This window comes from Panthera pardus, unplaced genomic scaffold, assembly GCF_024362965.1.
Source record: "Panthera pardus isolate Hobbes unplaced genomic scaffold, ASM2436296v1 HiC_scaffold_11, whole genome shotgun sequence".
NCBI classification, from domain to species: Eukaryota; Metazoa; Chordata; class Mammalia; order Carnivora; family Felidae; genus Panthera; species Panthera pardus.
Genome location: NW_026526666.1, coordinates 106123694 through 106138705, shown reverse-complemented (window position 1 = coordinate 106138705; position 15012 = coordinate 106123694). Strand labels below are relative to the sequence as shown.

Below are 15012 nucleotides of genomic sequence, written 5' to 3'. Positions count from 1 at the left end.
ATGGCAGATCAACTTAGTATCCCAGTGCCTCTCACGGGCCGGGGAGGAGTGGAGTAAACCGCAGGGCAGCTACCGCGACTGGGTGGCCCAAGATCCGTGAGCACAGCAGCTGCTTGGCAGCCATGGGCATGGGCCAAGGGCACCACTGGCAAGCAGAGGCCCTGCTGGGAGCCTGGGCGGATTGGAGCCCAGACTTGGCACTAACAGGGCATGGTCCCCTCCACCCCAGAAGGCTCCACCGCTGGGTCCTGGCACCTCTGACTGCCCCCCACACCCCCAACATGGGGAAACCAAGACCCAGGAAGGATGCCCGTGATCCTAGCTGGGAGCCTTTCAGGGCCCCCCTGGGCCCTCTCAGGTGACTGGGCCGGGAGGGTGCTCTGGCTGCCCTGGTCTCAGCCCCAACCCCTGGGGGCTGCCAGGAGCCCGAATGCAGAAGCAGGCCTGTACCCTCAATTGTGTAAGGTCCCCTCCAGATCACGGCCAGCTTCACCCTTCTCATCACCCACAATACACAGCAGTTCCGCGAGCCGTCTCCCCTGACGGACAGAGACCCGGACAGGCCCAGCTGTTACCTGGCTGGCTGGCACGCACAGGGCAGGGGCCCACCTGGCTCGCTGAGACAACGTGGGGTGAGAAACACAATGTGGTCTGTTCCATCCCAGAGAAACTGCCGGGTAACCCACGCTCAAGCCCTCCCCGAGAGGTGCGTAATTTGCTGAGAACTCAAGCCCGGCCCCAGACACGTTTCTGGAACAAGGCGAGGAGTCCCTACAGCCCCGGTGAGAAGTGGTGTCGCCCTCCACGGGGTGGTGGGGATGGAGGGAGGACACCAGCCACCAGGGAGCGGGGCAGATGCTGAGAACCAGCCTCACCCGCATCCATGGCACTCCGGCCAGGCCCCCCTGCCTGCAGCCCAGACCTCGCCAAGCCTGGATGCAGGGGCCCACAGGCTGCTCCGGGTCCCCCCCCCCCCCCCCCCGCTATCGGAGATCATATGACCCTCCGCACCCAGGAGGAACCTGCAACCCCTGGGGGCCACTGGCTCACGCTAAGGCTGTAGGGTCTCCACAGTTCCGCGAACGGCACCCTGTCCTCAGTGAGCCCCAACCCTCGGCCTGCCAGAGCACCTGCCTCCAACCATCCTTTCTTCATCGGCCCCCACTCAGGGTCCCGTGAGGTGCAGAGCCACGGAGCCCAAAGGAGATGAGGGGTGCCCAGCCCTAGCTGAGCAGGACAGCTCGGAGAGCCACTTGAGGCCCAGGCCTGTGGGACCTGCAGGGGACCAAGCTCCATCTCTGGGGACGCGGCCTGGCCCCCTCCCCCAGTCTTCCCAGTGAGGCCCTCCCTGCCCCGCCTTACAACCCAACCACACCCCACTCAGTCTGGATACTCCCCCACCCCCCAGCATTGTCCCTTGGTACTCTTGCCATCAGTGTGTCCAGTAAGAGTCAGCCTCCCCCACCGAAATAGCCTTAAGGGCGGGGCTGGGCCTCTGCTTACAGCTGTTCTGGCAGCAACCGTCCCTAGGCAGGGGAGGCTGTCGTTCCTGCAGGCTTGGCACCAGGAAGGGCCCTCGCCGGGAAGGAACCACCAGCCTGCACCCTGGGGCCCTTGTGCCTCCTAGAAAACCAGAGGCTGGCACCAGCATCGAACCTGAGACAGGTCACACTAGGCAGAAGAGGGTCCAGGGCAGTCGGGGACAGCTGCGTTCTCTGAACGTTTATTACAACGGGTCATCAGCGGTAACGGGTGGGGGGAGGAGCACTAGAGTCATTTGCCCTTCAGGTAGATCCTGGGGGTCTGCCAGCCGGCAGGGGCTTCCTTCAAGCCTGCCTTCAGCCAGATGCGCCTCAGGTCTCTCTCGAACTTGATCTGCAAAGGCACAGGGAGGGACCACTGACTGGTTTGTGGCACAGTCACGCGTTCTCAGCCTCCTTGCCGGGCCCTAGGCTGAGAGGCCCACACTCACCTGCTTCCGTTTCAGGCGCCCTTCCCGGACCTTCCGCCGCAGGAACCGGGTCCTTTTGACCAGTTTGCGGTACTTGTGGTGGTTCATCTTCCGCCGGCGGATCTTCAGTACGTTTTTGCACTGCATCCGGGGTGCATCCCAGGCCCCCACTTCCCCCTGCTCAGCCCGTTCCCCCACTTGGCTAGGTGGACACTCATAGAGTCGGGCTGGAGCCACGGTCGCTGGGCCTCCAGCAGCTAGTCTGGGTAGGAGGTAGTGGGCGGTCAGCCAGCTCTCCAGGGGACTGACGGACATCTTTCTGGGGACCAGCATCTCCTCAAGCTCCAGCTGGAGCCCCCTGCCAGGGATGGAGGCGACTCCGCTCGGGCCTGTTGGCCGTGTGCTGTAGCAGGGCCGACAGGCACACCTGCCTAGCACCCCTGAGACGGGCCAGGGCCGACCGCAACCTGCAGGAAACAAGATGGCCCAGTTACCACTCAAGCAGCCCCACCAGACCTGAGCACGGCCAATCCCGCCTCACCGACTGGGGAGCAGAACTGTCATCACAGACCAGCATGGCCTAGTGTGCCTAGTGGAACCCCTGCTGGCTGTGCTCAGGCCCAGACTTCCCCTTTTTTGTTACTTGGATGTTTACAAGGGAGTCTGTGTGGCCAGGCCCCGGCCTCAAGCTGGCGAGGCTCTGCAGGTGGGGCAGTCGGGACTACCTAGCCCCACATTCCTAATCCAGGTGTATCCTGCCCATCTGCCCTGCCCCCACGGGGCCGCTTACCTGCCCGAGGAACAGCCCTAAGCAGCTGAGAAGTCAGGCGCACCAGGAACATGGTCTGTGGGTGGTGGCGGCCCCAGGTGCTCAGGGTGGCTGGAATATAGGTAGGTGAGCGTGGAGGTCACGCGGGAGTGGCCGGGAGGCGCCGGCGGCGGCCCCGGTCAGACCAGGACTCCCGGCACCCTCATCACCCTCTCCCACGATGAGGATGCCACTTCAAACAGGGCTCACTCCCTCAAACAGCCAGCCTGGGGCACAAACCCCGCTCCGCAGCTGCGCGACTCTGGGCAGTCACCGACTCTCCCCGAGCCTCCGCTTCACCCCAGGGACCCACCAAGGGGGCGGAGTCGACGCTCGGAGGCACGGAAGCCGCGCGTCCCAGGCCCCGAGGCGGCGGTCCCCGTCCGGCCCCAGCGTCACCCGACCGCGACCCCCCGCAGCCGAGGGCTCGCGCCGAGCCTCCCCACACCTAACCCGGGTGGACTGAAACTGACCACTCTGCCGCCGAGTTTGGGCACTTCCGGTCCGTCCCTAAACCGGCCCCCAGCCCCGCATGCAGCCGCCAGGCCGTACCCACTCCCAGCGCCCCCTGGCGGCGTCACGGCGTCCAGCTCCGCGTCGGCCCAGGTCCGGCCGGGCCCGGAAAGCAGCGGTTTCCGGCCAGAGGAGTGGCCTGCCCCGCCCACAGCCCGCAGGCTCCGCCCCTCTCTAACGTTCGCGGAAAACCACATTTCCCACAATCCCAAGGGATGCCCTGTGCGCCGGCTTGTCCCGACCTCGCTTTAGTTCCGGATTTACTTCCGCTTTACTTCCGGATGAGCCGGCGGCCCGGCATCGAGGGCGGGCGGAAGTGGCGTCGGCCCGGCGGCGGAAATAATTCTCGGGACGACGGAAGTGACCCACTGGGGTTGTAAGCGAAGGGCCCCGGCCCCTCCTCCGTGGCCTGGGGAGCGGTCTCGCAGGGGGGGAGGGCGCCGTGCCGGGTGCTGGGGCAGAGCCTAGGCAGAGCCGGGGCGCCCGGTCCGCCAGGACTCCCGCGGGGCTGCGGGCCCAGCAGCCTCCTCTGCCCACGAAACTGGATCAGTGAAGGCGGCCGTGCCTCTAACGCGGGAGAGCACGACGCCTTTTGCTTAGGGGGATACGTATTTTTTCCTTTTTGAAAGCCGACTCCCCTCCTATGCCATGGGAAGAAAAATTAGAAACTTTAGTTCTTGCCGAAAACCGAAAGCGGCCTCCGTGGATTGGGTTCCGCCGCGCCTCGGGGTAGGGGGCTGCCGGGGCCCCGTTGTTCTCGCTGAGGTTGGCAAGGATGGACAGGATCCCCATAGTGAACCTTCAGGGGGCCAGGTAGGAGAGGGGGGCCTCGGAGTCCCTGGATCTGCTCCGAAGTTTGCCCCTGCAGAAGGAGCTCCCAGCGGGTCTCTGCAGGAAGCGGCCAGGCCGGGTCATCCCCCTGCCCCAACTTGGCGAAGCACTGAGTGGAGGAGAGGCCAGCGGATGGCAGAAACAGGCCCAGTTCCGTGACAGCGGCGGCCAGAGGTGTCGCTCGGGTTCCCAAGTAGGAAGGTCTCCTGACCTGCCCCCCACGCACCCGCAGTGTGCCTCACTCCAGCTGCACGGCCTCCTCAGGCATTCACGATTTGGTCATCAGGGCGAGCCTCCGGGACCCTAGGTGCTGACCCTGCCACCTCCACAGCTCCTGGACTTGCCTGACTTGCGGGCACCTTTCTCCAGGGCCAGTGACACTAGGATGGCCATGTCCAGTTGCCTCACACCCACCTGGAGGTCCTGGTTTGGGAAGACGCTGGGCCTAGGACAAGCCCCCAACAGGCCTCCATCTTTACAGCTCAGACAGGACTGGGAAACAAGCCCAAGACCTTCCCCGCTCACCAAACCCCTGTTCTGCGGGACACCCCCCAGGTCCGATGCTCCAAGTGCCTGCCTGGTTGCCACCAGCCTGACGCACACACGCTGACCCTCCAGACCAAGAGGACTGCAGAAGCATTTTGTTCTTTTCCAACCTTCCCTTTTTGGCCCCCAAGGAAGCGGCCTTTGTCAGAGCAGAGATGGCTCAGGTTCATGACCAGCCTTCCAGGGAAGACCAGCTGCACAGGAGCTCAACACGAAATGCAACACCGGAATGAGATCAGAGCCGGCAGCACAGACACACCACGAGGACGGTGCTGCAGGCTGTGCACGGGGACAAGCAAGCAGAATGACAAACTACACGTTCTTCAGCGTCCAAGTGTCCTGAGTAGAGAGAATTGTTTATTTAACCACGTAAAATGCATATATAGGAAACTTCTCTATTTAGGAGCTGGTGGCCTGCACTCAGCATCGCACAGATAAAAATATACGACTTTCAACACAGATCTAAATACCTTCACATTTTAAAAATCCGAATTCTCTACACAAGTTTTAAGCTGACGGAATTCAAGTTCTGAGTTTTCATATATAGCTTTAACTTGTATTAAACACATGTTTATTTACAAGGTGGATAGAGAATAAGGGGCTATTAAGGCCATTTTCTCATTGTGAAACGCTGCAAAATATGTACATAAGTACAACCTAATATAGGCAAAGATTCTAATAGTCATTTTCTTGGTTTAACGTAATTCAGTATCGGTACGGGAGTAAAGACACAGCCTGTCGTTAGCACCAAGCCACACCACCAGGACGTCCGCATCCAGCGGCCACGGGGCTGCTGCCGAGGTGGGCCCTGTGCCGGCACAGCTGTGCGCCGTGCCCAGGCCGGCCTAAAGGGCACCTCGCCGGCCTCTGGATTCCATCTCCAAACTCATCACAAGGTCCAGAGTCAACAGCCGCTTCCAAAAAGAGTCTCACCACAGGGCCAGTCACGCCGGGGTGTACACACCAAGGGTCAGAGGGCAGCGCTCTGGGAGCCCCACGCCTCACCTCCGATGCCTGCTGTGCCCAGGGTGATCCCGCTCATAGCGATGGCCTGTTCGCTCGTAAGACCGAGAACGCTCCCTTCGCTGATCTCTATAGTAATGACTTTTCTTCTTGTATTTCCCAGAATTATCTGCCCGCTCCCGTGAGCGGCTTCGAGAGCGAGAGGAGCTCCGGCTCCGGGACTTGTGTGGCTTCTGGGCGGGGTACTTGCAGTCCTTAGACTTCCGATAGCTCCTTACCTTGGAGCCTTTGTAGGGAGCACCTCTGTGCGCCTGTCTCGGTGGGGAGTCACTCCTGCTCCGTGAGCGGCTCTGCGACTTGGACCCGCCAGACGTGGAGCCACTGTCACTTTTTCTGTTAGGAAGGACACCACCACCAAGCAGATGACCACTTGCCCCAACCACCTCAGGGTCAGGAGTGACTTTCCCGAGGGGCAGCCACACCCCCTCTAGCCACCCTGGGGAAAACGCCCCCCTTGCCAGGTGCAGGTCCCGGATGGGCCCTGCGCAGCACATACCTCCTCTTAGGAGAAGCAGATCGTGACGGGGACCTCGAGTAGCTCTGCTCACGACTCCCGCTCCGGCTCCGGCTCCCTCGCCCCTTTGGCAAGCTGGGGACACAGGGAGAGCAGTTACAGACCTGAAGTCCTTCCGGCCGACCCCAACAGCCTGCTGGGTACTCACCCGTTCACCGGGCTGTCAGCCTTGGCTTTCTTCATGCCCTCCATCTTTCTCTTGGCGTTCTTCACAGACAGGGGGGAAGGCTTGTTTCCTTTACCTTCTTTGGGGGATTCTGCTAGAAAGAATCAAGAAGTTTCTTATCAGAGAGGGGCACCTGGGGAGCTCGATCGGTTAAGCGTCAGACTTCGGCTCAGGTCATGATCTCGTGCTTCAGGAGTTCCAGCCCAGCGTCGGGCTCTGTGACGTCAGCTTGGAGCCTGGATCCTGCTTCGGATTCTGTGTCTCTCTCTCTCTCTGCCCCTCCCCCACTCACACTCTTTCTCTCTCTCAAAAATAAACATAAAAAAAAAAATTTAAGGGGCACCCGGGTGCCTCTGTCAGTTAAGAGTCCGACTGGCTCAGGTCATGATCTCACACGTCATGAGTTCGAGCCCCACGTCAGCCTCTGTGCTGACAGCTCGGAGCCTGGAGCCTGCTTCGGGTCCTCCGTCCCCCTGTCTCACTGCCCCTCCCCCACGCTTGTGGGTCTCTGTGCCCCTCTCTCAAAAAATAAACTTAAAAACAAAGTTTCTTATCAAAAAACCGTTCTAACAAGAAGCACACTAGCAGAGCAAGACAACACCACTTCTGTGGGACTTGTGGAGACTCCCCGTTCCCGGCCTGGGACTCAGAACCTGAACACGCACCTGAAAGATCCAGAAAGGCCACCTGTCTCACTTGACTTCCCTCAGGGACTAGGGATGTGCAGCATGCTTAACTCTAGGCCCCGACGACAGAATCTGCTGCTCCAGATTTATGCTGTTTTCATCAACAGAGTAGCTAACTAGGTGGGCTGGATAAACAAATGCATTTTGGAAAGCCTGCCCACGTCTCTTGCTAATAAAAACGTAAGGAAGAAAGGCGCCTGGCTGGCTTAGATGGTGGAACGTGCAGCTCTTGATCTCGGGGTTTTAATTTCAAATTCCACGTTGGGTGCAGAGATTACTTCAAAATAAAATCTTAGGGGCACCCGGATGCCTCAGCTGGTTAAGCATCTGACTCTTGATTTTGGCTCAGATTATGATCTCACAGTTTGTGAGTTTGAGCCCCACATCGGACTCTGCACTGACAGCCCAGTCTGCTTGGGATTCTCTCTGTCTCTCCCCAGCTCACACACACGAACTCTCAAAATGTATCAATAAACATTTAAAAATCAATCAGGGGTGCCTGAGTGGCTCAGTCGGTTGAGCGTCCAGCTTCGGCTCAGGTCATGAGTTTGAGCCCCACATCGGGCTCTGTGCTGACAGCTCGGAGTCTGGAGCCTGCTTTGGATGCTATGTCTCCCTCTCTCTCTGCCCCTTCCCTGCTCACGCTCTCTCTCACTCTCAAAAAATAATAAACATTTTAAAAAATACTAAAAATAAAAAGTAAACATTAAAAAATTACTTTTAATAAAACAAATTAAATCTTAAAAAGAAAACATACAAGCAACGAAAACTCCTTTAGGAGCACCCCTCTCATTTCAAAGATCACCAAACATCTGCTGGGGACTCTGGTGCCTACAGACCGCTCGGGCCAGCAGCAGACACAGTTCTAAGAAATCTGGAGGAAAGGAGGGCCACACACCCCAACACTCACCCAGCTTGGGGGCAGGCGAGAACCCTGAAGTGCTGTCCAGGACCTGGGTGCCAGCAGGCAGCAAGCCCTTGGCCTGCGCCTTGGCCTCTTCGATGGCGTGCCTTCTCTTCTCCACTTCGCTTTCAAGGTGTGTCAGATCAACCTATGAGAGTCAAACTCCATTTACTCAGAACCAGATACCTCTAGCCAAACACAAATGCGTATGTTACATGGAAAAATATAGAAACCTTTTTCCGGGTATAAAGCTGCAGGATTTTTAAGCAGATTTCTTGAATTTCTTCTTCAGTTGCTCCAAACAAAAGAAACCAATGGGGACGATTGGGCAAAGGGATCTGTAAACACACAGAGCATCACTGTCAATACTTTCCTTCATGGCCAATCAGATTCTTAGGGCAAGAAAACACAAGCCTGCTGGTCACCGAGACATGCTTTCTGTTGGCACTGATGAGCATAATCTGAAGGACGCTACATAGAAGTTTACTGGAGACTGGAGAAAGAGTCACACGGGGATCCCCTGCGGTGGCACAACACTGACCTCCAGTGTCCGGGCAGCAAGATAAATGCAGGCGCAGGCGATGCTCTCAGGCTGGAACCTCACGAAGACGTCTGTGCGAAGGCTGTCGTTCATGTAATTCCTGAAAACCAAAGGCAGGAGGAACTGCAACGCCCCGGGGAACCCCCAGGATACCCGTGTGCGCCGTCTACACAAGATCACTACTCTACGCAGTCTACTCCTAGGCTTAGAGCTACACGGTCCTGTGAGGCTCAGGATTCCTGGAGAGACATTCTAGCTGGGTTTTGTGAGTACAGGATAGGAAAACAGGGAAATTACTGGCAAAAAATCTAAAAAGCTGGCTGAATGTCAGACAACACGTGTTGCTATGAAAGAGAACCGACTTTAACTTTACTTTTCCCTCAACTTCTGGCTGCTCTCGTGCAAAGCACAATGCCTCAGAGAAAAAAGGTCTACCGTAGTGGTTGAAATGTACTTGATGAAAGGAATCTAAATGCTCAAAATCCATAGTGCAGAGAAACATGCAAACTCAAATGAATGGGCTGAGCAGGCAGCCTGCGAGGGCTCTTCGGAGACAAGCCGTCCTCTCGTGTCCCTTTTCCTTGAAGAGGCGCTCAGGGTCTGGCCCTTCTCGTTCCGTGACGGAGTCCACTTGGAAAGGGAAAACACCCTTGGGTGCATGGGAACATCATGCAGAGGAAGACTCAATGCCCAAGGGGAAGTCCTCTTCTCAGGCTTATCAAAGAACCGTTTCCAAATTGTCCCATTTCAATAAGGAGTCTTAAAATGAACATTCATAAAATCAGACAAAAGCAACAAAACACTACAAGTTTCATCATAATCAATACATTTAAAAAACACTGTACTTTAGAAGATATAAAAATACAAAACATTTGCATTTTTAATAAGCTTAAGGGTTTTAAAATTGGCTACATTTCAACATTTTCTTTTAGATCTGTTTCTCTAAAATAGACCAAAATCAGATCTCATATTAATTTCATCAATACTGCAAAAACAACAGATGAATCCCAAGAGAAGACCTAGTCAACTAGATCATACGTTTACTGCTCCTAACGTATCCCACTACGGCGAGCCTTAAGATCAGGCCACACCCACAGGGGAGCCAAGTCAGGCTGCCGGATTTGACTGATACCCCCACCCCCCCCACCCCCCCCACCCCCCAATATCTCTGCCCTAAACCCTGGCGAAGGGGACACACAAACCCGCTCCCGATTTCTCAGTGATACAGTCAACAAACGCCAGCTAGTGGCCCCTGGCTCTGGAAGCCCTTGCTCCAGGCACCAAGAGGTAATGGAGGAAAAACCCATGTGATGGCACCAAGGCCGTAGGTCTCAGAGCAATTCAACTGAACAGTTCAAACACCTCATCAACATAACCATCAGTAACGTTTTTGGTTCTAATAAATTTTCAGTACTCAAACAGTGAGAACATTAATCTATTAACTTTTAAATCCTAAAAACAAAACAAATGAAGTCCCTGAGACGTGTATTTTAACTTATTGTACATCTAAGTTACAATATAAAAAGTGTCCATGAAATAACGTAAAGATGCACACCTTTTACTAAAACGTGTCAATACTCAGCTGCTGAAAAGAGCAACTTTAGGACTTCCAGGAATAATGACATAATCCCGCTCTGAAGTCTGAATTCCCATCAGCCAATTCTTACGGCTTTCCGTAGAAAAAATTTTTAAGAGAAAGGTACTGCATCTTTATTGCACAAGTACAGCAGTTTTAAAGGGACAAAATTCAAGTCAAGACAGTTAACTCTAATCGATACAATTACCAAAGCACGACAGAGGATTACAAGAAGCACAACCGGCAGAGAACCACAGCAGCAGTCGGCCAGCACTATACTATCGAGAGCATACCACCGTCTAGAGCCGGCCTTCGGCGGAGAGCCTGCACTGGACTGGCTGAGGACGGCCGCTGTCCCTGCACCAAAGCGCTTGGACAGTAGAGGAGAAGTCTTAGTCACTTACCCTCAGAGGCTACCCTTTGATTGAAAGAGTACAGAAAAGAAAAGTCAAAATGGGTTCTCTATCAGAGATGGCACAGCACCAGACAATTCAGGCAGCAAAAATATGACCCTTACAGACTTAACTCGGTGGAAAAAATTCACAAAGCACCCAGCACTGACTGTTACTTTGGGCTTCGTTTCTAGCACATATGCATCGTTAAAACCGGTCCCCCGAAAAACTTTCTCCTAACCCTCTTTCTCCCCGTAAGATCCTCTCTAACGAGAGGCAGCTGGAAGCAATTTCACAGGAGATATGGGACCACTACATCGACGTTGGCACCGACGTGGGAAAGATCGTGACGTGCCGAGTCAACCGCCCCCAAAGGGAAGCCCGGTAAGTGCTGTCCCGGAGGGTCGGGGGAGGGTACGGGCCGCCTTACCGTTACACCAGTGCCTGATATATTGGGGAGGCTGACGGGAATTTACACGGCAGGAACACTGGGCACTCAGACAACTCCAGCCCACAATCAAGTCACGGGACCGACTACCCACTGCCCAAGTGCCTCAAATCAACATACTCCTGCACTGCCCTTGCTGGTCTCATAAAACAAGGAAAGTAAACTCACCATGAGGTCTGGACCAGGTGCTGGTTACGCTCACACTCTAACACCTGAAGGTACATAACGATTATCTGGAAGATACAGGTCAGGCAGTTATTACCAAGAACGCTGAGAAGCCAGAATCCAGATCTTGAGAGCGTCCATGCAGCAAACACGAGCCTCACGCTAGATCCCAGGGGTGGCTCCTGGTCAAATGCCCGGTGCACAGTTTGGCTGGAGGGAGTTTTTGCCGACAGGCCCCGCTACCTGCTGTCGAACCCAGGCAGCACAAAAGCACGTGAGGACCGGGCCGCTCCCACAGCAGAGGCGGCCTCATTTTTCATGGCCATCACAAGGCTGATTCTCATTCTCATCTTCGACATAGTTTCCACCAGTGAGATCAGCTTGTCCTAAACATCTCTGCACCCTAGTCACCGACTTACACAAGACACGGTGTGAAAAAAAAGTCCTAAAAGCTACGATAACTTATCAAGAATTTGAATGAATGCCAGAAAATCAAACAAGCAAGAGAGAGAAGATACGAAGACATGCACCAAAAAAAAAGGGAATAAAAGCAAAGATGCAAATTGCAGTCTTTTTTTTTTTTTTTTTTTTTTTAAAGAAACTCGTGTGCGTGTCCCATAAAAGTTCCCCTGGTGCCGTATGGCGGCCACGCTCCTCGGCGGACATGCGCCACAGCGTTGCTTTACCTCATTTCCAAACAGAGGGTTCAGAACCCTTCCAGTGCCCCCAAGAGAGGAAATAAGGCTATCGCTAAAGCAACTTTAGAAAATTAGTTGTCGGGAAAGAAAAACATAAACTGACAGATTCCATTTTTACAAGTTCATCGCGCTCTGTGAAAACTCAAACTTAACGCCGTTTCCAGAACTCTCAAACACGTACCACTAAAATTAACGGTATGAGAAGACTAACAAGTAACTGTTCTGACGTTTTAGACAGAAACTGGAAAAGCGCAGCAGGGATACGTTTAGTCCTCTTCAGAGTTTTCGACCTTGGTGAGAACGGAGCAGTGGCTCAGGCGGGCTCACGCGGCAGCAGGGCCACATACCCACCTTGTGAGGGTGCTTCACGTGGACACAGAAACCCAGCTCTTTGAGAACTCGTCTTTCCGCCTTTATAATCTGATTCTTTAAGTTAACGTAATCTTGGTCCAACAGCAGAGGCACAGGCTTCCTACACAGACAAAGCACACGTCCACGTAAGGGTCAAAGCGAACAGTCCCTCGAAGCCCGATGACCGCCAACCGGTGAAAGTCCACTACACGCGCCACACCCTACACGTGGCCTAGGAAGCTCGCTTCGGCTCCTTTAACACAAGCAGAGGGTCTCCCACAGACCCCGGCGCTAAACGTACTCTTTTGCTTACGCACGACCAGCCCAAGACGCACAACGAGCACCGAGCGGAAGACTTCGAGACCTCATCACACAAGCACGTCACCCGGCTCAGGACGCAAGTGTCGTGCGTTGTAGGCGAAATGGAAAACCGACAACCACAGACGCAGACCGTTTAAACAGCCAGTGGCTGCGCCTTCCAACGGACTTGCGCCAGCCCGAGGAGCACGGTCTGGGTCGTCCGGGCGGTGGTGCTCAACCGGGGGGCGATTCTGCTGTCCTGGGGCCAGGTCAGGAGACCCGGTTTGGCCGTCACGACTGACAGAGAGGTCGGGGATGCTGCTAAACACCCTGCCGCCCACAGGACGGTCCTCGCGACAAAGCAGCATCCGGCCCGTGAGGGCAGCAGTGCGGAGACGGAGAGCACAGCTCCAGAGCGTCTGAGAGACTGGCGTGGGCACACCGGGAGGCCAGGGTCCCGCAACCGTAGCCACAGCGCCCTGCCCTTCTTGCCGCGGCTCCTTCGCTCATAAACAGCAGCCGGTGCGGACCTCCTGGGCCGCAGGCCCTGTCCCCCGGGCGCAGCTCAGCACCCCACACGCAGACACCTTCGCGCAGCCTAACGGTGAAGACGAGCAGACCCACGCTTACTTTTTCTCTCTCAGGTGTCGAAGGCGATGAAACACATTGATGACGTCCCGTATCCGCCTCGGAGCCTCTTCTATCTTGGAGGCCAGGTGAACACAAGCCATCGACACGTGCTGGAAGGCGAGCGTCGCACACACAGGTGGGTTCCTTCCACCGAGACTCTCCGCCGCCTCGACAGCGCGGCAGAGCAGCGAGCGGGGGCACCCCCCTGCAAGGGCCGCTTCCGACAGGCCGCTCGAGGCCCGGGGGCTCCCCAACCCCTCACGTACAGCACCCCAGCCAGAAGGCAGGTTCTCGCTCCTCTGAGCAACCCGCCAACGGCAGCCCAGGTTTTCCCTCGGTGGATTTCCGCGGGAAAGACACGGGGGAGCGCGCTTACCTCCATGGAATGCTTCACAAAGGACTTGGTATAAAAAAACCGCTGGAACAACACCTGCCCTGTAGCCATGGCCACCTGGAAAAGAGAAGAGTTCCCCTCACTTCTAAAGCCACGACCCAAGGCGTTCGCAGCGCCGTCCCCTGGTTTCGGGCGACGGACACGGGAGCAGGCGCTAAGCCGTGTCCCAAGTCCACGCAGGCTCTTCGCGCCCCGCTGCCTCGCCTCCCTCATCGCCCCTGACGGACGGCAGCGCTGAGACGCGGGGCCGGGATCGGCGCGGAGCCCGGGGCCCCGGCGGGGACGAGGAGGGGCCGGGGGTCGGCGCCAGGCCCGGCTCCGCCGCCAACAAAGGGCCCGACGGCCTCCCCCGGAGCGGGCGCGGCGGTTACCTCGTCCTGAGGCTCGCGGCCGCGCCCTCACCTGCGGCAAGCGGAGCAGGATGCCGGCCGCCTGGATGAGCTCGCAGCCCACCACGCGGAGGTCGGTCTCTGTGTCGGTGTCGAGGCCACTCGACATGGACGGCGTGAAGCGGAGCTTGTCGTCAGGCAGGAGGCAGTTCTCCAAGGTGATGAGCACCCCGGAGTACAGCCGGTCCCCGATCAACATCCCCTGCGACCCGGGGGCTGCGTTCCCCGACCCCGGGGCGCAGACCGCTGCCGCGGTGGCAGCCGGCCCCGGAGTCCCAGCCGCGACCGTCGCCGCCGCCGCCGCCGCCGCCGCCGCCATTTTGTGCCGCTGACTCCCCTTCGGGCTCCTTCCCGGCAGGGCGGCTCCTCGCGACGATCCACGGCCACGACTGCCACGCCCCCTCCGCGTGCCATTGGTTCGCTCGGCGGGCGGCCCGGCGCCGCCTTGCCGCGATTGGCTGGGCAATCTACCCGTCAGCGTCGCGACAGACGTCGACGCCGGAACCCCGCGAGGGCGGGGGCGGGCTCGTTACCCAGGGGACCCCGCGGCGCCCGGGTGAGACGAGGGTCTGCGGCCCGACCCGGAAGCAGTACTGGCGGTGCCCTGCCCGGCGAGTCCGAACCTTCGGCACAAAGCCTTGGCAGCTCGTGGAGCTCCCGCTGCAGCCCCAGGGCTTCTTGGGGGGGCGGGGTCCGGCCTACCCTGAGAGATTCTGCGCGCGGTAGGCCGACCCCGCTCCGGACCGGCGGGGCGCGGCACCTTTGCGTGAGGGCGCGTGCGGGGGCGTGGCGGCTTTCTTTCCGCCGGGATTGCGTCCCGAGAGCCGGGCTGCCCGGGGCGTGGGAGCAGGGCCCACGGAGGCCTCCGGTGGCCGGTCGACAGGATGAAAAGATTGGTGCGCGTGCTGGTGAGTTGTCTCCAGCCCGCGCCCGCAGCCACGGGGTGCGGTTTGCCGGAGTTGATACGTGACAGCTGGCGTGGTCGTTATCCTTGGGGTGCAGACGTTGCCACCAGATTCCTGAAATTCTTGCCTGCCAAACGGGGGCCACGGGAAAAGTAACTATGAACGTTGAATTCGATGTTTCTGCGGAGCATGGGAAAAGGCCTGAGTTCTTCCCGGGATCGGGGGAAAGAGAGCCAGGGTGGATGGCCCCGGGAGGGTGGGAGGGAGCTTGGACTTTATTT

At 57.3% G+C, this 15012-nt stretch overlaps 2 protein-coding genes across 8 annotated transcripts; both read right to left on the bottom strand.

The window, feature by feature from the left end:
• Window positions 1-1707: 1707 nt before the first annotated feature.
• Window positions 1708-3355, bottom strand: AURKAIP1 (aurora kinase A interacting protein 1). 3 transcript variants are annotated; one of them, XM_019461075.2, is made up of 4 exons: window positions 3233-3355; window positions 2742-2831; window positions 1973-2418; window positions 1708-1875 (listed from the first exon to the last, which is right to left on the bottom strand). In XM_019461075.2, the coding sequence occupies exons 2-4, from the start codon at window positions 2791-2793 to the stop codon at window positions 1774-1776; spliced, it is 600 nt and encodes a 199-aa protein (XP_019316620.1). In that variant the 5' UTR covers window positions 2794-2831; window positions 3233-3355; the 3' UTR covers window positions 1708-1773. The 3 variants fall into 3 exon arrangements, with proteins under 3 accessions (XP_019316620.1, XP_019316622.1, XP_019316621.1); XM_019461077.2 differs by having other exon boundaries at window positions 3312-3331; XM_019461076.1 differs by lacking the exon at window positions 3233-3355 and adding an exon at window positions 3073-3226.
• A 1631-nt stretch (window positions 3356-4986) lies between these two features.
• CCNL2 (cyclin L2) lies at window positions 4987-14189 on the bottom strand. Of its 5 annotated transcripts, none has more exons than XM_019461070.2 (11): window positions 13840-14180; window positions 13420-13494; window positions 13044-13153; window positions 12114-12234; window positions 11068-11132; window positions 8484-8583; window positions 8176-8280; window positions 7949-8090; window positions 6335-6443; window positions 6169-6261; window positions 4987-6005 (listed from the first exon to the last, which is right to left on the bottom strand). In XM_019461070.2, exons 1-11 carry the CDS (start codon window positions 14143-14145, stop codon window positions 5651-5653), a joined length of 1581 nt encoding a protein of 526 aa, XP_019316615.2. In that variant the 5' UTR covers window positions 14146-14180; the 3' UTR covers window positions 4987-5650. The 5 variants fall into 5 exon arrangements, with proteins under 5 accessions (XP_019316615.2, XP_019316614.2, XP_019316616.1 ...); XM_019461069.2 differs by having other exon boundaries at window positions 6335-6446; window positions 13840-14179; XM_019461071.2 differs by lacking the exons at window positions 11068-11132; window positions 12114-12234; window positions 13044-13153; window positions 13420-13494; window positions 13840-14180 and adding exons at window positions 8992-9242; window positions 10039-11061 and having other exon boundaries at window positions 6335-6446.
• Between the last annotated feature and the right edge of the window lie 823 nt (window positions 14190-15012).

What these genes read in the sequence shown, in the direction of transcription:
- AURKAIP1 (XM_019461075.2), bottom strand. Translation starts at nt 2,793, where the DNA reads ATGTTCCTGGTGCGCCTGACTTCTCAGCTGCTTAGGGCTGTTCCTCGG. An exon ending in TAGGGCTGTTCCTCGGGCAG is followed by an intron (nt 2,419 to 2,741) that starts GTAAGCGGCCCC and finishes TGTTTCCTGCAG; the next exon opens with GTTGCGGTCGGCCCTGGCCC. An exon ending in GGCGCCTGAAACGGAAGCAG is followed by an intron (nt 1,876 to 1,972) that starts GTGAGTGTGGGC and finishes GTGCCTTTGCAG; the next exon opens with ATCAAGTTCGAGAGAGACCT.
- CCNL2 (XM_019461069.2), bottom strand. Translation starts at nt 14,145, where the DNA reads ATGGCGGCGGCGGCGGCGGCGGCGGCGGCGACGGTCGCGGCTGGGACT. An exon ending in ACGTGAAGCACCCTCACAAG is followed by an intron (nt 11,133 to 12,113) that starts GTGGGTATGTGG and finishes TGTATCTTCCAG; the next exon opens with ATAATCGTTATGTACCTTCA. An exon ending in CTCGCCTGCCCCCAAGCTGG is followed by an intron (nt 6,447 to 7,948) that starts GTGAGTGTTGGG and finishes GATTCTTTCTAG; the next exon opens with CAGAATCCCCCAAAGAAGGT.